This window comes from Bos taurus, chromosome 2, assembly GCF_002263795.3.
Source record: "Bos taurus isolate L1 Dominette 01449 registration number 42190680 breed Hereford chromosome 2, ARS-UCD2.0, whole genome shotgun sequence".
NCBI lineage: Eukaryota > Metazoa > Chordata > Mammalia > Artiodactyla > Bovidae > Bos > Bos taurus.
The window spans coordinates 59,537,040-59,562,927 of record NC_037329.1 but is presented as its reverse complement, the minus strand read 5'-3'; the positions used below and the strand labels follow the sequence as shown (position 1 = coordinate 59,562,927).

The window sequence follows — 25,888 nt, the reverse complement described above, 5'->3', positions numbered from 1 at the left end:
ATCATATTTCCTTCCCGTCTGCAGCGTAACTTGGAGAAGCCACAGAGGACAAACCTTCACTGCCTGGTGGAGTGTGTGGTCAACTGTCAGCTCTCGGGATGGACAGCTTGGACAGAGTGCTCACAGACTTGTGGCCTCGGAGGTATGTGGCTTTCCTGTGGTGGTTTCCATGAAACAATTCAGTTTTTAAGTACCTCTTTGTATGCCATAGCTTGATAAATGAGCATAAGGCATGTTGGCCACGTGAGGCTGACCCAGGGGAGCAGAGAAAGGGAGCCTGACTTCTTAACAGTCCTTTTGTTTTATTGTGTTTTATTTCTTGAAGTATACTTCACTTACAGTGTTGTGTCAATCTCTGCTATACAGCAAGATGACTCAGTTATACACATATGGACATTCTTTTTTTCTTAATATTCCTTTCCATTATGGCTTATCATGGGATATTGAATATAGCTCCCTGTGCTATACAGTAGTACACTGTTGTTTATCCACTCCATATATAATAGTTTATCTCTGCTAATCCCAAACTCCCACTCCTTCCTTCCCAAACTCCCTCCCCCTTGGAAACCATGAATCTGATCTCTAAGTTCATTTGTGTTATATTTTGGACTCCATGTATAAGTGATATCATATAGTATTTGTCTTCCTCTTTCTCATTTACTTCCCTTAGTATGATAATCTCAAATTGTATCCGTGTTGCTGCATATGGCATTATTTTGTTCTTTTTTATGGCTGAGTAGTACAAGGCAGAGGGTGAAGAACTGGCCTGGTAACAGTGGCAGACACCAGAGGGGGCACTGGCCCTGTGAGATGGTGTTTATTCTGAAGGTCCTAAGTTCAACAAACTCAAAAAATGTTGACCTCCATGGTTTTTGGAAGAAGTGTGTGTTCTATAAGTCAAACTGGCTCCTGTATCAGGTAAACCCCTAATAACAGTGACTTTGTATCATATTGTGCTGTGCTTAGTCGCTCAGTCATGTCCCACTCTGTGACCCTATGGACTGTAGCCCACCAGGCTCCTCTGTCCGTGGGAATTCTCCAGGCAAGAATACTAGAGTGGGTTGCTATGTTCTCCTCCAGGAGATCTTCCCAACCCAGCAATCGAACCCAGGTCTCCCACATTGCAGGCGGATTTTTTACCATCTGAGCCACCAGGAAGCCCAGAACTGGTATAGGTAGCATATCCCTTCTCCAGGGAATCTTCATGACCCAGAAATTGAACCAGTGTCTCCTGCATTGCAGGCAGATTCTTTACCAGCTGAGCTACCAAGGAAGCCCCTAGTATCATGGGTTAGAGACTAATTTTTCACTCACATAAAGGGAGGGGTAGTGTCTGCTTCACAGAGTCCATCAAGAACACAGGTTGATGGAGCCCCTACCACTTAAACATAATCAATTTTTTCTGGAAGATGATATCACGCTGGTCCTGTGGAGGTTTTTATGGACCAGGGTGGAAGTTATATACATCTCTACTATCTTTACTCTACTGAATAAAATTTGGTCCCATTTCTCCAGTTCAGTGCAAGATAGCAGAGCAGGAAATGTAGTTTCTTGATGACCAATCACTTCTTAGCAACAGTATTATGGAGGAAACAGTTCCTGTGGAGGAAAGGGAGGATAAACCTTTGCTGAACAAATAGCAATTAATACCAAAGTTCCCAGGTAAGTAATGCACAATGGCAGGGAATGCAGAAGGCAGCTGGTGCTCGGGAGCTAGGTAAATGGCAACATGGATGGCACTTGAGCCAGGGACCAAGAGATGTGCATGTAAAGAGAATAAGGAGAGTGTACCAGGAAAGCACAGAGCTGAGGTTTAGGATAGGATTCTGGTCCCAAAAAAGAGTTACAGTTTATCTAAGGTAAATGACAGAAATTTGGAGTAGGGACCTAGGGAAAATCCTGCTATATAGGTAATCACAAAGTAGAGGAGGAGAAGGAAGAACTGCATGTTGCAGGAATCATGGAATCTGGTAGGGAGATGGGGCTAAAAACCCTGGATCTGATTACCAAACAAAGACAGTTGGAAGGGATTTTTTAGAAGCTCTGTGATTGGACCACTGCCACTGCAATATGGGCTCATCTCTAAGCTACTCACAAGTGAATATGCTGGGACTGTTAATACTTCTCTGCCTTAATTGGGATTGTCTGAGGGACTGAGGCAGGATACAGCATGGAAGAGGGTCTCCTCTGTGAACTCAGCTCTCAGAGCCTGGAAAGAACAGAGCGGACAGCAGTACTCAGGATATGTATTAGGAAAACGTAGCTAAGGAAATTGAAATTTACTTCCTCAAAGAGCATCACTCGAAATGAAAATATGAGGCTCACAATGTCCAGTGATAACAGCATGCCATTTCGTGCACATCTGAGAGCCTGCAGAAGCACATCAGGAAACCAAGTGGTAAATCTTACGACCAAGATTTTGGTGAGTGACCTAAACTATTTTCTCAATTATTCTGATTGGCAGCATGGTGTAGTTCCCAATTAGGCATCCACTTTAAGGTTGGGTAAATCCAGGTTTGAATTGTAGCTTTTTAGGCAAACGACTTACTCTTTCTGAGTCTCAGCTTCTTCATCTCTAAAATGGAATTCATGCACATTAGAGGCTTTGTTTAGGATTTGAGAATTAAATACAATGAAGTATATGTAGCCATAGAGCACAGTATCTGACACAGCATCGGTGTTTATTGTGTGTTAATGTTCATCTCCACCCTCCTACCCACCAGTAGGAAAGACTTTTATCAGAGACTCCCTCCGATTTTATAAAGATTATCCCACAGACTCACTTTCTCTCATCATCTACTCTCACATCTCATCCTTCACCCCACTTAAAGTCCATACATTAAAATCACAAGCTAAGCAATGTTTTGAAAATGCAAATCTGAATAATTGTTTTTCTACTGACTTGAGTCATTTATCCATTAAATAAATACTAATGTGCCATTCATAGTACAATGAGTTGGACATAAAGCAGTGAGGGGAAAAAAGACAGTTTCCTTATTCCCATGATCCCCTGATACCTACAATCTAGTTGAGGGACAACAGACAACAAGCAAGTAGGTAATACTATGTGGAAATGAAAGCACTGACAGAGCACTAATTATTTGCATTAGCGATGTGACGAATGGTTGCTACCCTGTCCAGAGTGATCCACCCTGATTATCCCACAGCCAGAAGCCCTGTAGTCTTATGCTCATGGCCCTCTGCCAGGAGGTGTGACTCTCACAGTGGTAAAGAGTAGCATTAAAAAGCAGAGAAAGGATGAAGTCCTGTATGGTGAGCACAGACCACAGGACCTGTAGGATCTCACAGTGCCTGTCTGTCTGTTCCCACCACCCTTCTTTATCATGTTGGATCTCTCTGCTGCAATGTAGTATATTTCAGTCATAATCTTGAGTGTCTGCTTCCTTACACTTTGCCTCCCATGGAATATCTCACTGTTATCCCACTATCACTCGCTACTACTTTAATATGTATAAATTGAATCAATTTTCATATCTGTCTAAGGAATCAGTGATCTTTTTGGAGTTCTTCATGGGTGAATCCCTCTAGTTCCCATCAAACACGCTACATGGCATATCAGGGGAATCTCAGCTAACATTTGTCATTGCCCACGTGGTTCTGTGGGCTCCCAGGTGGTACAGTGGTAAAGAATCCACCTTCCAGTGCAGGAGACACAGGGGATGTGGGCTTAATCCCTGGGTCAGGAAGATCCCCTTGAGACAGGCATGGCAAACCTCCCCCCTGCCGCAGGATTCTTGACTAGAGAATCCCATGGACAGAGGAACCTGGAGGGCTACAGTCCATGGAGTCACAAAGAGTGGACATGACTGTGTCATTGAGTACACAGAAGTGGTTCTGGACCATAGGGGGAAGGGGAAGAGCTTGCAGACTGGATCACAAAGGAAGCCCAAAGGAAGTCAAACCCTGCTAGTGGTTATTTTCCTCTCTCTCTAATTGACATCATAAGTCTTAGGTATCATTAGTCCAGAATGTGTTCAATGCAAGGAGACAGATCCATTTATTATTATTCTTGTCCCCAAATCTTAATTCTGCCACTGTACAAAGTCAGTGAAACATGACAGATCTTCACGTTATGCTGATAAACAACCTTTGAAAATAGTACCCCAAATTGTAAGTTTAGTACCATAAAATATTACTTTGATTTTTTTAAGGAGTTCTGTTGGTGCTGTGGACTCATCAGACCTTGTTAGTCTAGTAGAAAAACAAAAACAAAAAAGGAAAAGTCCTTTCCAAGTCTGAATCCCACTATTGGAGATTTCTAGGCAATTAGAGTTTGAACTTAAATTCATCTTTTCTAATCTTTAGAATAATAAACACTCAAAAGTTCCTAAGGAAAGTCACTGTGTGAACGAAGGCACAGAATGAATTGCACAAAGCACTTGGAAGTCATGTGATAGCTTCTACTGCACATAAACATAGCGCTAGTTACAAATCATTTCTAGCTAGCTTCTAAGGGTCTGCTAGGATAACTTCTTGGGAATCCTTTCTTGACCTTGATCTCCTAAATTAAGATGCAATAGTGTCTTTTAAAAATATTCCATAATCCTGATATTTGGCAAACCCTCCAGGAATCTAAATGTATATGTACTCCATTTTCTTTATTTATTCAATCAAAATTTATAAAGTTTACACCTATTATCCTGACACCAACTGGTATATACTTTCATTGTCAAAAGAGATACTGTGGAAAAGAAATTATATGGAGATGCTCCTATTCTCACTTCTGTTCTTGAAGGCAGAGCTGTAGAGAAGTTTGCTCACATATTTCACAACTACTCATTGGAAGTTTCCCCAAAGCCAGGCATTCTCCCAGGAGCTAAAAACACACTGTGTATAGAAAGGCTAAGATCCCAGGGAAACAAAGTCCCCTGACTTCATAAAACTAATATTTTAGTAGAGAACTAGATGGCAATGATAAGAAAGACAGGCAGATGACAAATAAATAAGTAAACATACACAAAGGTAACACACATCAATAAGCGCCATGTTAAAAAAGTCATGAGATGGAGAATAACAAGTATTTGCAGGGAAGTGAGGGATGAAAGAAGAGAGGCCACGAAGGAGGTATTTCTGTCGGAATTCAATGATGAAGTGATGCTGTTCATGTCATTGCTGTTTTCTTCAGTAGGCTTTTCAGGGTTTAATCTCTAAACAAGCCTTTTTTGCATACCTGTTGCGTCCAAGGCTCTATATCAGGACCTCCAGACTTCAGTATAAAAAGGACTATTTTTCTGATTTATTTGTGCCCAGTCTTTAAGAGTGGAGAAGGAAATGGCAACCCACTCCAGTGTTCTTGCCTGGAGAATCCCAGGGATGAGGGAGCCTGGTGGGCTGCCATCTATGGGGTCGCACAGAGTCGGACATGACTAAAGCAACTTAGCAGCAGCAACAGTCTTTAAGAAATAAAATGAAAAGTACAAAGAATAGGACACATCACCCTTGAATTTTTAGGCATAGGCAGCTACCACCAGAACCATGCTGAGACAGTCTTCAGGTTCTATTCCTTTTATCTATTCTATTCCATTCCCTTCCATCCCACCAGCCCTCAGGCTACCTCCCATTCCAGCCTTCCAGGTCTAGTCTTCCAGCACTGCTCTTCCCTGATCAGTAATCCCTGGCAGCTGGAGAACTCTGTATTTAAACCATGCCTTAATCCCCATGCAGCACAAGCTAAAAGCAACAAACAGTGAATAGTCAAAAGCCACAACATGTGGCACAGATGAACTTGTTTCTTAAAAGAAACTGAACTCCTGGCGCTGAAAAGGTTGGAAGCTATCATTGAAAAACATCTGTGCCTTGTCTCTTCTAAAACGGTGTGCCCGCAGCTGTCTTTCAGATGAGCCGCTTTCTTTTTCCAACTAGTGATGGCAGCGGGGCAGGGACCACAAGAGGAGACAGAGTTTATTTAGTTACATTCAAGTATGCAAACAAGTTGCTTGGGAGTCTGCCTTCAGCACCTGCTGCTCTCTGTTGACTTCTTTATCAAAAGCAAAATGCACACAATTGTCTCCTTTTAGGAAGTCACTGGGTTGTCAGAAAAATCCTGGTGAGCTGGGTGTTCCAGAAGCTTCCCCAGAGCCACACTTTGCCATCTGAACCAAAGAACTACCTTGATCTAAGATGAAATTTTGAAATGAGCTCTTTCTTTATTTCCGAAAGTCTGGATTATCTCTTTAATGTGCACCCTATGCTTGGCATATACCTTCTAATTGTGTTAAAGATTTCAAGGTCAGAATAGCTTGAATCTAATTTATTTCATGTTAAAGAGAGACCAATTCTAGGTTTCCACTAAGGGATCCTTTTAGATAGATTTCAAAGATCAAAGCGTGTAATAGAAGAGCTTAAATTTTGGATTAGTCATGTTCTTTGATGAATTTTCACCAGTTCAGTTTTATGCTGAACTCCCTAAATTTAGCATATCATGAATTATTCATAATTATTATTTAACTGATAACATTCCAAAAGGGTTATTAACCCCTTATGATTTGTTCCTCTTTCATATTTTAATTCAGTGCACATGAGTTTATAGTATTTTTCTACACTGTGTAACCCAGCCTGCCGCTTGTGTGTCCCAGATGGCATATGATTATCCTGTCAACTCTAACCCATAATGAAAAAATAATTTTATATTAACTGCAGAGAATCACAAGTTTGTGATTCCAGCTTTTTCATTTTTCTTTTTTTTTAAAGACTTTAAAAGGCAAGCCAGTAACCTTCCTTGTTAGTGTCAGAATAAATTATGATCACTGTAGTATCCCTGATCATATGCAGTCCAATAGCTGTAAAAGCTCAAACTTATTTACTATATCAAATAATTAGTTCCTATGACAAGGAACAAGAGGCTAAATTGTAGAATGGAAAAAAAATAAAGACTAGACAAGAATATCTAGTTTTCAAGGTGGCTTTTCCAAAGGCAAGTTAAGACTCTTGAGCCACCATTTGTAGACTTCACTTGAACTTTTTATCTGTAAAATGATGAATATTAGAATAATTACTCTTTAATATCTATTGGTCAAAGGCAGTTATTGGTGCCAGGAGTATTAGAATAACTCTTTATGAAAGTATTATGAAATTATAGGCATAATTGTAAAGGTAAGGTGACAGGCAATTAACCTGCTCAAGGTCACACAGCTTGTCAGTTGCAGAGGAAAGATTTGAACCCAAGTTCAGGTGTCTCCTAAGCCCCATTTTCTCCATTGTGCCCCTTCACATCTGACACTGTATATGTAAGTGTTCACGTTATACACATGGCCCTGGGTAGCGTACTAGGTTATTTTATTAAAATTCTCACAATTTATAGGTATATTTAAGAACAAGCAGAAGAAATGGATCACAGGCTGAAACACAAAGGGCGGTGAGGGTTTTAAGACTCTCTGAATTGTAAGCCTCCTAAATGTATACTTGTTTCCTAATTGACAATGTTGTATATTATCTAGTCCATCTAATTGGAATATAGCTGTGGGGAACCAACCTTCTAGATAGGGAATGTGTGAGTCTGATGGACAGAGAGCTTTATGATTGCCAGAATCACTTTCTGTGTCCTTCTCGTATTGCATCCCATGGGGAGAGCCTCATTGTGGGTATTTCTGCTGTATATTTACAATGATCTGTTAAGTTTTGATACATTGGGTTTGAAATGTGATTGTTGGGAATGGAACTGAAAATAAGCAACTAGAATCAGTTCAGTCTCTCAGTTGTGTTCAACTCTTTGCAACCCATGGATTGCAGCACACCAGGCCTCCCTGTCCATCACCAACTCCTGGAGCTTGCTCAAACTCATGTCCATTGAGTCAGTGATGTCATCCAACCATTTCATCCTCTGTCATACCCTTCTCCTTTGCCTTCAATCTTTTCCAGCATTGGGGTCTTTTCCAACGAGTCAGTTCTTCAAATCAGGTAGCCAAAGTATTAGAGATTCAGCTTCAGCATCAGTCCTTCCAATGAATATTCAGGACTGATTTAGGATTGAGTGGTTGGATCTTCTTGCAGTCCAAGAGATTCTCAAGAGTCTTCTCCAACATCACAGTCCAAAGCATCAATTCTTTGTTGCTCAGCTTTCTTTGTGGTCCAACTCTCATATCCATACATGACTACTGGAAAAACCATAGCTTTGACAGAACAGACCTTTGTTGGCAATGTAGTGTCTCTGCTTTTTACTATGCTGTCTAGGATTGTCTTCGCTTTTCTTCTAAGGAGCAAGCGTCTTTTAATTTCATGGCTCCAGTCAGCATCTTCAGTGATTTTGGAGCCCAGGAAAATAAATTCTGTTACTGTTTCCACTGTTTCCCCATCTATTTGCCATGAAGTGATGGGACCAGATGCCATGATCTTAGTTTTCTGAATGTTGAGCTTTAAGCCAATGTTTTCACTCTCCTGTTTCACTTTCATCAAGAGGCTCTTTAGTACTTCTTCACTTTCTGCCATAAGGGTGGTGTCATCTGCATATCTGAAGTTATTGATATTTCTCCTGGCAATCTTGATTCCAGCTTGTGCTTCCTCCAGCCCAGTGTTTCTCATGATGTACTCTGCATATAAGTTAAATAAGCAGGGTGACAATATACAGCCTTGACGTACTCTTTTTCCTATTTGGAGCCAGTCTGTTGTTCCATGTCCAGTTCTAACTGTTGCTTCCTGGCCTGCATACAGATTTCTCAGGAGGCAGGTCAGGTGGTCAGGTATTCCCATCTCTTGAAGAATTTTCCACAGTTTCTTGTGATCCACACAGTCAAAGGGATTGGCATAATCAATAAAGCAGATGTTTTTTCTAGAACTCTGTTTTACTATGTTCCAACAGATAGAATGCATACTCACTATCATGGAAAAATCTGGAGCTCTATTTCCAAGCAAAGGCAAAAATGCCTAATCTTCTGCCCTTAACAGACCCATCTCTCTTCTGTGATACCATGGTCTATCTTACCCTCTAAAATGTGGTCTTGTTACTTCCTTGCTCCACTAACCTCACTCCCAAATACATGGTCATGGCTGGGGTTGGTCTCTTTTAATCTGAATAACTTATGAAATCTTAGCCTTGCCTAACCTGAGTGTTCTTTAGGATGAAAGATGTCTGGGTGCCTGAAGCAATTTTTAGACAAGTCAAGGAGTCCCTCTATAGGGGAAACTTGGGGCTTTCCTGACAGCTTAGTTGGTAAAGAATCCACCTGCAATGCAGGAGACCCTGGTTCAATTCCTGGGTCAGGAAGATTGCTGGATAAAGGATAAGCTACCCACTCCAGTATTCTTGGGCTTCCCTTGTGGGTCTGCTGGTAAAGAATCTGCCTTCAATGCAAGAGACCTGGATTTCAATCCCTGGGTTAGGAAGATCCCCTGGAGGAGGGAAAGGCTACCCATTCCAGTATTCTGGCCTGCAGAATTCCATGGACTGTATAGTCCATGGGGTCGCAAAGAGTTGGACATGACTGAGTGACTTTAACTTTCAGGGACTCTAGCTCTGAATGCAGGAATATTATTGCATCTTCTGTCTCTCATGATATCAAACATATGCTGAAGATCTATCTTTAGCTAGCAGCTCAAGACAATAATTTTTCTCCACCCTGTTACATTAGAAAATAACCTTGATCCCAAATCCATGTCAATACAGGATGTATACTTAAACTTGGCACTTAAAAATAAATTTGGATAAAAATTCCTTAGTGATGTTTGTGAAAAGTAGTAAAAAACAGATGTCCAGCATAAAGAACTGCATGAAATTAACTGAGCATTTTATATACAATCTGACTTCCTGATGCTTTTGGAAATTTACTCTGACAAATACCCAAAAGTGAATGAGTTGTCACAGAGAAAGTACTAGTCACATAATTTTAATTACCATTTTTTTTTCTAAAGGAAAAATTAAACACATGAATATAGGTAACACATTTATTGCAGAGGGCAGACCTAAGTGTACTTCTCAAACTTGTTCAAGTGGCCTTGAACTGGTATCATACCTGACTTGGACCAGATAAAATTTGTTGGAAAACAGATCATTTTGGAATTCGACCTATTTTTGTTACCATCCTTCTTGCTATGTGACTTAGCTAATTATTTAACTTCTCTGGGCTTCAGTTTACCACATATGAAATATGAGACTGGGATTTTTGTTGAAGTGATAGATTCCAGGGGCATGGGGAGAGTGGGTGCTTTCAGGTGAAGGGAGGCAAAAAAATCAGAAGAAGGAAGGGAAAAGAGCTAAGCAAGAATATGCTATATCATCTCTATATCCTAGAACACTGTATTCACTCAATTAATTTAGGCCCTTCCTCCATAATGAGGAATAATTTTATAATGACCAGTGGAATTATACAATAAATTGCCTTAACCACAGAAACATATGTGATTAAAATTGGTAAATAGATTGGCATGACCGGCCATTAACAAGGTTTTTATAGTATCACTTTGTTTCTTTTTCATGTATTTTGTCATCTGCTAGTATTTTCTACTGATTAGTATTAGGTTGTTGTTGTTCAGTTGCTCAGTTATGTCTGATTTTTTGAGACCCGATGGACTGCAGCATGCCAGGCTTCCCTGTCCTTCACTGTCTCTCGAAGTTTGCTCAAATTTATGTCCATTGAGTTGATGATCTCATCTTCTGTCACCCCCTTCTCTTCCTGCCCCCTCAATCTTTCCTGGCATCAGGGTCTTGTCCAATGAGTTGGCTCTTCACATCAGATCAGATCAGATCAGATCAGTCACCCAGTTGTGTCGGACTCTTTGCAACCCCATGAATCACAGCATGCCAGGCCTCCCTGTCCATCACCAACTCCCGGAGTTCACTGAGACTCATATCCATCGAGTCAGTGATGCCATCCAGCCATCTCATTCTCTGTAGGCCCCTTCTCCTCCTGCCCCCAATCCCTCCCAGCATCAGAGTCTTTTCCAATGAGACAACTCTTCGCATGAGGTGGCCAAAGGACTGGAGTTTCAGCTTTAGCATCATTCCTTCCAAAGAAATCCCAGGGCTGATCTCCTTCAGAATGGACTGGTTGGATCTCCTTGCAGTCCAAGGGACTCTCAAGAGTCTTCTCCAACACCACAGTCCAAAAGCATCAATTCTTCGGTGCTCAGCCTTCTTCACAGTCCAACTCTCACATCCATACATGACCACAGGAAAAACCATAGCCTTGACTAGACGAACCTTTGTTGGCAAAGTAATGTCTGTGCTTTTGAATATGCTATCTAGGTTGGTCATAACTTTCCTTCCAAGGAGTAAGCGTCTTTTAATTTCATGGCTGCAGTCACCATCTGCATTGGAGCTTCACCATCAGTGCTTCCAATGAATGTTCAGGACTGATTTCTTTTAGGATTGACTGGTTTGATCTCTTTCCTGTCCAAGGGATTCTCAAGAGTCCTCTCCATCACCAAAGTTTGAACGCATCAATTCTTTGGCACTCAGCCTTGTTTATGGTCCAACCCTTATATCCATACATGACTATGGAAAAACCATAACTTTGACTATATAGACCTTTGTCAGCAAAGTGATGTCTCTGCTTTTGAATATGCTATCTAGGTTTGTCACAGCTTTTCTTCCAAGGAACAAGTATCTTTTAACATCATGGCTTCAGTCACATTCTGTAGTGATTTTGGAGCCCCCCAAAATAGTCTCTCACTATTTCCATTGTTTCCCCATCTATTTGCTATGAAATGATGGGACTGGATGCCATGATCTTAGTGTTTTGAATGTTGAGTTTTAAGCAAGCTTTTTCACTCTCTTCTTTCTCCCTCTTCAGGAGGCACCTTAGTTCCTCTTCACATTCTTCCGTAACGATGGTGTCATCTGCATATCTGAGATTACTGATATTTCTCCCAGCAATCTTGATTCCAGCTTGAGCTTCATCCAGCCCAGCATTTCACATGATGTACTCTGCATATAAGTTAAATAACCAGGGTGACAATATACAGCCTTGATATTAATATTAGGTAGCCAAAATATTAGGTGCCAAAATCTTAGGAATAAATTCATAAGAAAAAATACTTAAAGGCAGACACCTTTTATTCAGTAACCTAATTTTTGAGTGCATATCAGGAAGGACCATCATCACAGTCAGACATGACTTAGTGACTGAACCACCAAGAAGGACTATCATCACCTTAAGGTCAGTGACACTGAACATCATCCTTTGTGGTGTAGGGGAGCCAGCCCCTATAGATGTCAGCTCAGGAGGACAATTCCCTGCCAGTGACTGTGCACCTGCCTTGAAAATTTAACTCATATTAAAACAAACAATTCCTAGGTGGAAAGCAAACCCGTAATAATAATTTTCAAATCACATTCTTTAAGCGCAAAGTGGCATCACATGCTGGTGTTTTTGTATTTTTTATGTCTGTGGCACATTGGAGTATATAAGTATATTCATATGAATTGCTTAGACATTTTATTTAATGATCTGTTTAAGGTTAAATAAGTATGTTCTTCATTGCTCTATTATTCTTGTTTCCTTTCCAGTTTCCTATACAAACATATTTGCATTGTTTGCTTGGGTCTTATTCAAATTGTCCAGAGCTATGAAAACCATGATTTTCAGCTAATTCCATCAGTATCTGTCAGTATAGTCAGGGGCTTCATTGTTTAGAGCCTCCACTGTAACAGTGTTGGTGGTTGGCTACCTGGACCTGAAAGTATGGTCAGAACAGAGAACCACTGCATTTGACTCTTTTTATGAATGTATGCATTGACAAATATGTAACCAGTTTTGAGGAGTTCTTTTACTACTTAAAGTTTCCCACACCTTCCCTTTGTCAGTGGAGCCTCAGAGCAAAGCCTGACTACTGCTGAGTTCAATGGGAGTGTGATCTGGCCCAATATCCTTTAAACTTGTGTGTAGGCAGTAGAATTGGCCTCTCTTAGGGTTCCGTGTATACATGTGTGCATGTGCATGCATGTGTCACACTAGCATGCCTCATTATCTTTTTTTTTTTTTTTCGGGAAGTCTCATCAGGCAATCCTTTTTCCTTAATTGCCAGAAATTATTGCTAATTTAATAGTAGGCCTAGTATCACTGTTGCTTATAATGAGTTTTCAATATTCCTCAAGGGAGGAGAGGAAAAGCTTTAGAGAGAATTGTAAGCAAACTTAACCTACTGTAATCTAAGGTCTTTATTAAATTGGCAACGTATTTTAAAACCAATGCTTTTCTCTCTTTTATAGCCTGAAGTGTAGATGAATAAGAGCATCAGTTTCTATATCTCATTGGTATTATCCATTAAACATATTGTCTATACCAACTATTGAATTCAGGTTTCAGATAGATTCAGAAATCCAAACAAGAGTTGTCTGGAAAGTGTCCAAGAAATTTCTCTCCTCCTCAGATTGGCTGCATGCGGATGTAGATGGCAGAAACCTTCTCTTTAACACTGAGGCCAGAGGAGTGCAGGCCAGGGTGTAGCGGTTTTGGTGGGACCAGGCTGAATCATTACGGACTTCATAGTTGTGTGCACTTCATGTTATAAAGCCCAGTAGAACATGAGTATCATACTTTATATTCCCATTACAGGCTTGTTCCAGGGCCCCATCAAGGAACTGATATAAAATATTAGTTGTCAAAATAAATGTTTAAAAATATTAAGACTTAGCCAGCACCTGCTATATTTCAGATATGCTGTAGTTTCTATATGGTGTATTTTCACTCATATAACCAACATGAAGTTAGTCCAAGGAGTCCTCATCATCTCCTTAGTCTTCACCTGAATCAGCATAATTGTAAGATCTATAGGAAGCAGAACTCCTCATACTATCAAAATACCCACGGATGAACTGACCACTTGTAAAGCCATCCCCCAGTCAGTGAGCCTTCTGGAGTAACACATGTGCTCTGCCACTGCATCAGGGTATTTGCTGGTACATGTCTAGCTGCAAGTGGAATGTGTACCCATAAGAAAGGGGCACAAAATCAGGCAGTCTGTACACCAAAGATTAAAGGGAGCTCTTGAGAAAATTGATGAAAAGTAACTAAAATAAAAAGGTTCTATGACCAAACTATGAAACCCAGAAGTGATAACAATAAACCTTTCATAGGGTCATCATAAAATTATGTAAGAAATATCAATATTTATTCTTTCTGTTAATAACTACATAGTTATAATTATCTTCATGTAAAAGCCTTTGACTGTGTGGATCACAGTAAACTGTGGAAAATTCTGAAAGAGGTGGGAAGACCAGACCACCTGACCTGCCTCTTGAGAAACCTATATGCAGGTCAGGAAGCAATAGTTAGAACTGGACATGGAACAACAGACTGGTTCCAAATAGGAAAAGGAGTACGTCAAGGCTGTATATTGTCTCCCTGCTTATTTAACTTCTATGCAGAGTACATCATGAGAAACGCTGGGCTGGAAGAAGCACAAGCTCAAATCAAGATTGCCAGGAGAAATATCAATAACCCCAGATATGCAGATGACACCACCCATATGGCAGAAAGTGAAGAGGAACTCAAAAGCCTCTTGATGAAAGTGAAAGTGGAGAGTGAAAAAGTTGGCTTAAAGCTCAACATTCAGAAAACAAAGATCATGGCATCTGGTCCCATCACTTCACGGGAAATAGATGGGGAAACAGTGAAAACAGTGTCAGACTTTATTTTTTGGGGCTCCAAAATCACTGCAGATGGTGACTACAGCCAGGAAATTAAAAGACGCTTACTCCTTGGAGGGAAAGTTATGACCAACCTAGATAGCATATTCGAAAGCAGAGACATTACTTTGCCAACAAAGGTACGTCTAGTCAAGGCTATGGTTTTTCCAGTGGTCATGTATGGATGTGAGAGTTGGACTGTGAAGAAGGCTGAGCTCCGAAGAATTGATGCTTTTGAACTGTGGTGTTGGAGAAGACTCTTGAGAGTCCCTTGGACTGCAAGGAGATCCAATCAGTCCATTCTGAAGGAGATCAGCCCTGGGATTTCTTTGGAAGGAATGATGCTAAAACTGAAACTCCAGTACTTTGGCCACCTCATGTGAAGAGTTGACTCATTGGAAAAGACTCTGATGCTGGGAGGGATTGGGGGTAGGAGGAGAAGGAGATGACAGAGGATGAGATGGGTGGATGGCATCAGTTACTCGATGGACGTGAATCTGAGTGAACTCCAGGAATTGGTGATGGACAGGGAGGCCTGGCATGCTGCGATTCATGGGGTCGCAAAGAGTTGGACATGACTGAGTGACTGAACTGAACTGAACTGAACTGTACTCCTTGGAAGGAAAGTTATGACCAACCTAGATAGCATATTAAAAAGCAGAGACATTACTTTGCCACCAAAGGTCCATCTAGTCAAGGCTATGGTTTTTCCAGTCGTCATGTATGGGTGCGAGAGTTGGACTGTGAAGAAAGCTGAGCATCGAAGAATTGATGCTTTTGAACTGTGGTGTTGGAGAAGACTCTTGAGAGTCCCTTGGACTGCAAGGAGATCCAACCAATCAATCCTAAAGGAGATCAGTCCTGGGGGTTCTTTGGAAGGAATGATGCTGAAGCTGAAACTCCAGTACTTTGGCCAACTCATGAGAAGAGTTGACTCATTGGAAAAGACTGATGCTGGGAGGGATTGGGGGCAGGAGGAAAAGGGGACAACAAAGGATGAGATGGCTGGATGGCATCACTGACTCGATGGACGTGAGTTGAGTGAACTCCGGGAGTTGGTGATGGACAGGGAGGCCTGTCGTGCTGCAGTTCAAGGGGTCACAAAGAACCTGACATGACTGAGTGACTGAACTGAACTGAACTGAATGATACTAGATAAAATAAATATAATTGATACTATATAATGATAGTGGTTGTTGATATTAGATAAAATGAACTCACATATTTTTAGTTCCAAAATAAGTCCCATTTAGATATTTATTATTTATTTAAAATAATGTAATTCCTATTTGAAATAACCTAATTTAAGTGGCATTTTCCCCAATGTGAATTATACTCATATAATGAGGACTATCTGTGTACTTAATTTGATTTTACAGAAGAGGAACTTTATGCTTAGAGAAGTTAAAGTACTTTCATACGGTCACATCATTTACGAGCTGTTAATTTGAGAGAATTGTTTCCAAATAGAGAATTTTGATGCCACATCCAGGTTTCTTTGCATCATACATCAGGTGTTTTAAAATGATCTTTCTCATGTTCTACAACAGATCATAATTTTAAATATCTTGCATTTGGCTACATTCTCCACTATCTCTCACATGAAAATCACTATCATCAAAACAATTCCTTAAGTATTCAGTCCTTAAAGGTCCCTTTTAGAATAATTGTGCTGAGAGATAGGTGCGTGGTTGAGTATTCCATCCAATATGATGCTTAGAATTCCAGAGACCATTGGAAATGGCAGGGCTCCTTGTATTCCATGTAGCTAGATAGTATATTTGCAACTTCAGGAATTGTGGGTAAAGTGCCTAATTGTGGGATACTTTCTCTGATTATTTAGTTTATAAGATTCCTGATTTAAAAAGGAACTTATTAAAAGATAGTACCTCACAGAAACTTAAGGTACAGCAAGTACCTTTTATACTCTGATGCATTTATAAATAAAGTTTTCTTACTGAATGTTAATATTAGCCAGTTAAACATAATATCAAATATTTGTTTTTCTCTTTCTGACTTACTTCATTTTGTATGACAGACTCTAGGTCCATCCATGTCACTCCAAATAACCGAATTTGTTCCTTTTTGTGGCCTAGTAATATTCCATACATATATATATTATATATATATCACATCTTTTTAATTTATTTTTAATTATAGTTACAATATTGTGTTGTTTTCTACCATACATAAACATGAATCAGCCATAGGTGTACATATGGCCCCTTCCTCTTGAGCCTCCTTCCCACCTCCCACCCTACCTATCAGGTTGTGTTGGGCTTCCCCAGTAGCTCAGCGGGTAAAGAATCTGCCTTCAATGCAGGAGATAAAGAAGACACAGGTTCAATCCCTGGATCAGGAAGATCCCCTGGAGGAGGAAAATGGCAACCCACTCCAATATTCTTGCCTGGAAAATCCCATGGACCGAGGAGCCTGGTGGGCTGCAGTCTATGGGGTCGCTAAGAGTCGGACACGACTGAGTGACTTCACTTTGACTTTTCACTTTCATGCATTGGAGAAGGAAATGGCAACCCACTCCAGTGTTCTTGCCTGGAGAATCCCAGGGATGGGGGAGCCTGGTGGGCTGCCGTCTATGGGGTCACACACAGTTGGACACGACTGAAGCGACTTAGCAGCAGCAGAGCGACTACTTTATCCTATAAAAACAGTACAGATGAACTTAATAGCAATGCAGGAATAGAGATGCAGACATAGAGAACAGACATGTAGATATGATGAGGAAGGGAAGGGTGAGACCAATGGGGAAATGAGGACCGACACTAATTAGGACTATACACTACCATAGATAGACAGCCAGTGAGAAGCTGCTGTATAGCACAGGAAGCTCAGCTCTGTGCTCTGTGATGACCTAGAATGGGTGGGATGGGGAGAGGGGATGAGAGGGAGGCTCAGGAGGGATGGGATATATGTATACATATAGCTGATCCACTTTGTTGTACAGCAGAAACTAACACAACATTGTCAAGCAATTATATTCCAATAATAAAAAAGAAAAAAAAATGATAATATACTTCAAAATATAGAATTATATGCTTCTTGGTAATAGTTGACATTGTTTGAACTTATCTTTGTGTTTGGATAGCAAAAGGCAGAGAAATCATATGGCTGTCCTTTCAGTGAGTGGTTACAGGACTTCATTATTTTTTTTTCTATTGACTTTATTAGGTTCCCCCCACCACATTTATGTCCAGCAGAAAATATCTGTCACTTTAATGGAAATAAATAAAATAGTCCTAAAGGAATGGCAGTGATGCATGCTATCAATTCAAGAACAAGCTTGAAGTTATTTGGTTTTAATGAAATAGAATCTCTTTAGCTGTGATAAAGGTGACACCACATTGTCATTAGTTTTACAAAGATGGATAGAGAACAGGATGCAATTATAATGACGTTAGATTAATAGATATTTAGTTCAAGAGAATAAACATAAAGATTGTTATAAAACTGAAGAGTATTTAAGTAAGAGTTAATGTGAAATATTGAGCCAAATGTATCCATGAGCAGGGACAATGTTTCACATGAATAAGGTGATGTCCACCAAGTATGATTTGGTTTGAGTGATGTTGGGAGGGAACATTGGTCTAAATGTAAATGCTCTGCTCTGTGCCCAGGAATGCATAATTTGTAGATTCTGTTGTTCACAAAGCCTAAGTTACTGATGACACAAACTTTACTGCTACCTCAAGTTTCTTTTCTGTTTCCCATACAGACCTAGATCAGTCCTTTCCTTGCGGTCTTGTCTGGGTCCTCATGTGATGTTCTCTTGCATTCACATCTTGGCTAATACAGTCACCTCTGTAGCAAAACTTCCTGAGTTTGAATCCTGTTCTGGAACTTACTATGTTTTTGACCTTAAAGAAGTGACACCTCTGTGCTGCAATTTCCTTATCGATAGTATGTGACAATAATAGAATTTTTCTCTAGGATTGTTATGACTATTCAGTGAGTCAGTATATAAGTATTTAGAAAATTGCTTAGCAATAGCATCACACATGTTTGCACACCAGATAATATCATAGAGACAGTTTACAAAAATATGAATTAAACAAATATTCAATTCAGTTCAGTTCAGTCGCTCAGTCGTGTCCAATTTTTTGCAACCTCATGAATCACAGCACGCCAGGCCTCCCTGTCCATCAGTAACTCCTGGAGTTCCCTCAGATTCATGTCCATCGAGTCAGTGATGCCATCCAGCCATCTCATCCTCTGTTGTCCTCTTCTCCTCCTGCCCCCAATCCCTCCCAGCATCAGAGTCTTTTCCAATGAGTCAACTCTTCGCATGAGGTGGCCAAAAGACTGGAGTTTCAGCTTTAGCATGATTCCTTCCAAAGAGATCCCAGGGCTGATCTCCTTCAGAATGGACTGGTTGGATCTCCTTGCAGTCCAAGGGACTCTCAAGAGTCTTCTCCAACACCACACTTCAAAAGCATCAATTCTTTGGCACTCAGCTTTCTTCACAGTCCAACTCTCACATCCATACATGACCACTGGAAAAACCATAGCCTTGACTAGATGAACCTTTGTTGGCAAAGTAATGTCTCTGCTTTTGAATATGCTATCTAGGTTGGTCATAACTTTCCCTCCAAGGAGTAAGCGTCTTTTAATTTCCTGGCTGTAGTCACCATCTGCAGTGATTTTGGAGCCCCAAAAAATAAAGTCTGACACTGTTTTCACTGTTTCCCCATCTATTTCCCATGAAGTGATGGGACCAGATGCCATGATCTTCGTTTTCTGAATGATAAGCTTTAAGCCAACTTTTTCACTCTCCTCTTTCACTTTCATAAAGAGGCTCTTTAGTTCCTCCTCACTTTCCGCCATAAGGGTGGTGTCATCTGCATATCTGAGGTTATTGATATTTTTCCCGGCAATCTTGATTCCAGCTTGTGCTTCTTCCAGCCCAGCATTTCTCATGATGTACTCTGCATAGAAGTTAAATAAGCAGGGTGACAATATACAGCCTTGACGTACTCCTTTTCCTATTTGGAATCAGTCTGTTATTCCATGTCCAGTTCTAACTGTTGCTTCCTGACCTGCATATAGGTTTCTCAAGAGGCAGGTCAGGTGGTCTGGTCTTCCCATCTCCTTCAGAATGTTTCACAGTTTATTATGATCCACACAGTCAAAGGCTTTGGCATAGTCAATAAAGCAGAAATAGATGTTTTTCTGGAACTCTCTTGCTTTTTCCATGATCCAGTGGATGTTGGCAATTTGATCTCTGGTTCCTCTGCCTTTTCTAAAACCAGCTTGAACATCTGGAAGTTCACGGTTCACGTATTGCTGAAGTCTGGCTTGGAGAATTTTGAGCATTACTTTACTAGCCTGTGAGATGAGTGCAATTGTGTGGTAGTTTGAGCATTCTTTGGCATTGCCTTTCTTTGGGATTGGAATGAAAACTGACCTTTTCCAGTCCTGTGGCCACTGCTGAGTTTTCCAAATTTGCTGGCATATTGAGTGCAGCACTTTCACAGCATCATCTTTCAGGATTTGAAATAGCTCCACTGGAATTCCATCACCTCCACTAGCTTTGTTTGTAGTGATGCTTTCTAAGGCCCACTTGACTTCACATTCCAGGATGTCTGGCTTTAGGTGAGTGATCACACCATCATGATTATCTTGGTCTTGAAGACCTTTTTTGTACAGTTCTTCTATGTATTCTTACCACCTTTTCTTAATATCTTCTGGTTCTGTTAGGTCCATACCATTTCTGTCCTTTATCGAGCCCATCTTTGCATGAAATGTTCCCTTGGTATCTCTAATTTTCTTGAAGAGATCCCTAGTCTTTCCCATTCTGTTGTTTTCCTCTATTTCTTTGCACTGATCGCTGAGGAAGGCTTTCTTATCTCTCCTTGCTATTCTTTGGAAATTTGCATTCAGATGCTTATATCTTTCCTTTTCTCCTTTGCATTTCACTTCTCTTCTTTTCACAGCTATTTGTAAGGCCTCCCCAGACAGCCATGTTGCTTTTTTGCATTTCTTTTCCATGGGGATGGTCTTGATCCCTGTCTCCTGTACAATGTCACGAACCTCCGTCCATAGTTCATCAGGCACTCTGTCAGATCTAGTCCCTTAAATATATTTCTCACTTCTACTCTATAATCAATTGGTGCTTCATATATAGGGAATTTCATGTTAGGGACAGATTCTCAGGCCTCAAGGAATTTAGAATCTAGTGATGAGAATGTCCTCACTTTCTTCAAAGATCTTCTTAAAGAGAATTGGTTTTCCACCATATCTATGATAATATTCTGGTGCCCACTAAGGTCTAGCCCACTGACTGTGTTCGTTCCTCTTCTCCCTGAACTTGAGGACATCTGAGAATTATGCTTACCTAAGGTTTTCAAGTAAATTCTATGCAGAAGTGAAGTCATTGCTATCTTCCCATTTCTCTTAAAATATAAATGTATAATCTTTGATTCTCACTTTTAATAGCTTTAACCGTATTCCCTCAGTCTATTCTGTCCCTTGCTCTCTTTTTGTCCAGCCACAATGGTCTTCTGTGAGCCCCTGAAACCTGTCCTTCTCCTTTGTATCTCATGACCTATTCACATGCTCTTTCTTCTGCGGGCCAGTGGGCCATTCTCCGTACATTATGTCTGACTTACTCCTTCAGATTTCTGTTTAAAGCTCAACTGCTCAAGGAAATATGCTCTGATTCTTTCTCAGACTGGGTGGCATCCCCATAACATGCTCTCAGAGAACCTTCTGTTTTTCCTTTCACATTTATCACAAATACAATCACATAGTTAATTTTATAACAACAGTGGAAGGGCATTGGATTCTCAGATAACTAATATTAAGGAAACTCTATGCATACCATAGTTCATCAGTAGCAAATGAGTAAAGACAAGAGTGAGTGGGAGAGAGAAACAAAACATTTAAATTCCCTCCATTATTCCTATTAGTGAGTTTATGACCTGATGCCTAGCAGTGGGTATAAGATGACATGAGAGTCCTGCTCTTTCCTGAACCATTCTTATTAACCAATTTCTTCTCATTAGGAAATGGAATACTGGTATTTGAAAAAATGTTTTACAACCATCACAGCTTCTTCACACAAGTTAACAACTTTATCTTATATTCAGTGAAAAAGAGAAATTGGCCCTAAACTCTAGGAAAACTGGTCATGTTGAATTAATGGAGTGACAGTATTGGAACCACCCTAGGGAATTTTCTAGGGTAATCTTGGCATCTTCCTAGGAAATTTTCTAGGGTAATTTGGATTATGTGCAATTTTCTAGCTCACTTGATGATTTAGAACCTAACATAAGAAATACTGTTCTCTTTTTGCTTAATATTGGTGATCCTAGCCTAGAATGTAAGGTTTGTGAAGGCAGGAGGTACATCGGGCTGTTTTATCACTGTACCCCCCTAGCACATGGCAGGATGCTTTGGTTATTCTAGAGCTTAATAGAGAAATATTTATGAAATGAATTAACATTCTGCCAGTGTTTACGGGCTCAGTCTGTTTGGCAACAGTACAGAGTTTGGATGTAAGATGGCTGAAGTAGAAGACAGAGTTTCAGATCCACAAGCATATGCAGACCTTGGATAACCTGTATCTCCATGGAAACCGAAATTAAAATAGCAAAATAACTGAAACCTGGACATGACAAAGTTCAGCGTGTTTTAGTGAAGACCTTTGTATATATGGCAACATTCTGTTCTTTAATTCCTTTTTTAGCCAAACTCTAACGGAAAAGTTGACATTGTCCTTCTCATTTTAGGTCAAAGGAGCCGGACTCGATTTATCCTTATGTCAACCCAAGGAGAAGGCCGGCCATGTCCCACAGAGCTTACCCAGCACAAAACTTGCCCAATGACCCCCTGCTACAGCTGGGTCCTCAGCAACTGGTCTGCATGTAAACTGGAGGTAAGTCATATAATGGCATTTAAAGAAATGTTTCTCAGTCTGTCCAAAGTACTTGTCTGTTGAAACCTACAAGCTGATGAAACAAACTTCACAGCACCAGGGGCCTGGCAGAGTGTATTTTTATGCCATAGAGAGCATGGAAAAAAAAACCAAATGACTTAACTTCATGCAGAGTGATATTGCTAGGAAAATAAATGCCCATCATTATCAACTATTTGTAATAAGTTGGATCAGGGGACTTTCAATCTTTTTAGCATCTTAAAGAATTCTCTATCTTCTTGGCTTGTTGGAAATATCAAAGCATTATGCAATTAGGCAAAACCCTGATGCTATAGAAATGCACAACTTGTCGTAGACTGTATTTCCTAAAAAAGCACTTTTAGGCTTAGACAAAATCTTGCATGTGGGCAGAAATCCAAAAGTGTATGAAAGATATATTTTAACATTATTACACAAACCAAGGTTACTACATTTTCCTCAATGATTGCTTTTTATTGACCTGAAATACAAATGCCTAGTAACATCATAATATATCATATACCCAGAGCTTTTGCTGGGTCAGCAATGATGCTCTATGGCATTTTCTCTCTGGTTTCTTGTGTAAGAAAAAAGCACATTGATTTTTCTCTATTTTCTTGTTTTACTAGTTCATCCTTCAGTTCGTATTCCAAGGCAGATTTAATTAGGTAACAATAATTTTGATTATGCATTAAGATATCTGCAGAGTATTCTCATAGTGTTCCTGTCAGGATGACATTGTTGTGCAGCATCATTATCTTGCAGAAGTTAAATGCCCATGTATTGTAATAAGTCCCAGAGGAATAAAATGTGTGGTACATTTGTTCAGTCTGCTTGTTACAGAAAATAAGGTACCATGCTAATTAATTCAATAGTAACCGAATGGCTTTAAATATGAATACTTTGTCTCTTTCCTAAACCTTCAACAGTTTTTTCAGTACTGCTTAGAATCACAAATAAGAAATGGAAGGAAGATTTCTCCTGATAGTTGTTGAGAGAGTAAAGAAAACAAATTCAAAGAATTTAGGAACCCATTGCAGGAGAAGAAAGAGAAAAGACAGGAAGAAGAAGGAAAGGATGGGGGACAAACTCCACACTCTGTGTCTCACCAGCCATACAGCTGCTACTATACCTCACTTGTTCTTTTGTATTCAGATGGCCAAAAAGTTCATCTGGGTTTTTCTGCAAGATGTTACAGAAAATCCAAGGTAAACTTTTTGACCAACCCAATACTTTTCCTTTTATCTTCCTGGGTATCCAGAGATTTTTTTTTTTTTTTTAATAGACAAATCTGCCAGTTTGTCTCATAGGAACGTGCAGGGGAAATGTCAAATGTAATGTTTGAGATTTTGCTGTCACATACTGAACTTTAGCCAGAACCATAGAGGCCAGGGTGGTGGGTTGTGAACATTATAGCAGTACTTGTGGAGGTTGGGAGAAGGGGTTGTGGCATCTGATGGAGATACCCAGACCCAGGGGCCCTGGAGACCATGAGAGCAGGTGTATCCAGAGATTTCAAAGGTGCCTTAGATTTCTAGATGAGGTCATTCCATTCACTGACATTTCCAGTCAGGAGGAAACTGGAGTTAGCCTGAATCCAGGCAAAGCTCTCAGAAAACGTGTCTGTATTAATTATTCCTGCGTGGGCACCTTATCTGCAGGAGACCAACAGCATTCTTCACCAAGAATTTGGAATGGAATTAAAGCTGTTCAAAGATATTATATTCAAAAACTCATCACTGTCACATATTCCCACCTTAGATAAAGTCAGTAACTCAGAGGCAAAAGAAAAGAGAATCTGGATGATATTTGAATTTTTGCTGAGTTTGAACTGCATTCCTGTTCTTCCTGAAGCCTGATTTTGAATGCTTTGTGAGATACATAACACAAGACATTTTCAATGAGTCCCCTTTTCTTACTCATCTGTGTAAGCTGAGTTTGGGGAATTACTGATCAAAATACACATGAATCTCCACATACAAAGCAAGTGCACCTCCCTCACAGCTGTCCTTCAGCTTCTTGTTCGGTAATATCCTGCCCTGCCCAGTGTGGGTTGCAGACTTTTTCCCTTGAGGTGGTGGTTGTGATCTTGAAGTGGCTGATTGCCATCAAGTGGATCAAACCCCAAACAGAGGAGCTTACCCAGGGCATGGTGGATAGGCCAATTCTGTCACCATCGTCTGTGGAAAGAGACTTGCAAACGAAAGTGTTTATCCTCAGGCTTCATTTTTTTTCAGGGTTTCCTAACTCCTTCCAAGTTTCTTAGCTGATAACACGTATCCACACATATGTTGCAAAATCTGTTTCAGAGCTCAGACTCTGGAGTCTCTCAGGTCTAATTCTTTTAGATTTTATTTTATATATTCTTAAATATTATTTTGTAGACTTCTTCATCTATTCCTTAGTATTTCTCAGAGCTTCTCATTTTGAAAGTGGAATAACATGAAGTGATACCCTCTACTCTTCACTGCTGCTGCTGCTGCTAAGTCGCATCAGTCGTGTCCGACTCTTTGCAACCCCATAAATGGCAGCCCACCAGGCTCCCCCATCCCTGGGATTCTCCAGGCAAGAATACTGGAGTGAGTTGCCATTTCCTTCTCCAATGCATGAAAGTGAAAAGTGGAAGTGAAGTCACTGAATCATATCTGACTCTGTGCGACCCCATAGACAGCAGCCCACCAGGCTCCTCCATCCATGGGATTCTCCAGGCAAAAGTACTGGAGTGGGGTGCCATTGCCTACTCTTCACTAGATTCACCATTTTACATTTGTGTATATTTATAGACTCACACACATATTTTGTATTATTATTTAAATATATATCAGTAGACTTTTATTTTTATTTAAAGATAATTGAGTGTTTTTAATTTGTTTGTTTTAATTTTTGGCTGCACCCTGTGGCATGTGGGACCTTAGTTCCCTGACCAAGGATTGAACTTGTGCCCCCCTGCATTGAAAAGCAGTGTCTTAACCCCTGGGCTATCAGGGAAGTCTCTAGACTGTATTTTTTTAAAGTAGTTTTAAATATACCAAAAAACTGAGCAGAGAGTTTCCATATGCCTCTTAATTTCCCAAACTTGCATGCTTCCCCCTATTATCAGCATCTTTGCAGGCCTAATTTTGGTCAAGATTTTTTTTCCAGTTCCTCACTCTGCACTTTTTGCCAGGTTTTCAAACTCTCCAAATTCTGTTGACTTATGTATATCACAAGAGGAGCAGTAGTACCTGTTTTGCTGGGGGTTTTGGTAGCGATTAGACAAGTCATACAGAGAAGGCAATGGCACCCCACTCTAGTACTCTTGCCTGGAAAATCCCATGGATGGAGGAGCCTGGTGGGCTACAGTCCATGGGGTCCTTAAGAGTCGGACATGACTGAGCGACTTCACTTTCATGCATTGG

The 25,888-nt window shown here is 40.3% G+C and overlaps 1 protein-coding gene across 1 annotated transcript in view; it reads left to right on the top strand.

Moving 5' to 3' along the window:
• THSD7B (thrombospondin type 1 domain containing 7B) overlaps positions 1-25,888 on the top strand; it is a 911,067-nt gene that overhangs the window by 858,887 nt on the left and 26,292 nt on the right. The window contains exons 19-20 of the mRNA XM_015475729.2: positions 25-142; positions 22,327-22,472. Coding sequence (XP_015331215.2) covers positions 25-142; positions 22,327-22,472 — 264 coding nt within the window. The remainder of the gene's footprint in view (positions 1-24; positions 143-22,326; positions 22,473-25,888) is intronic.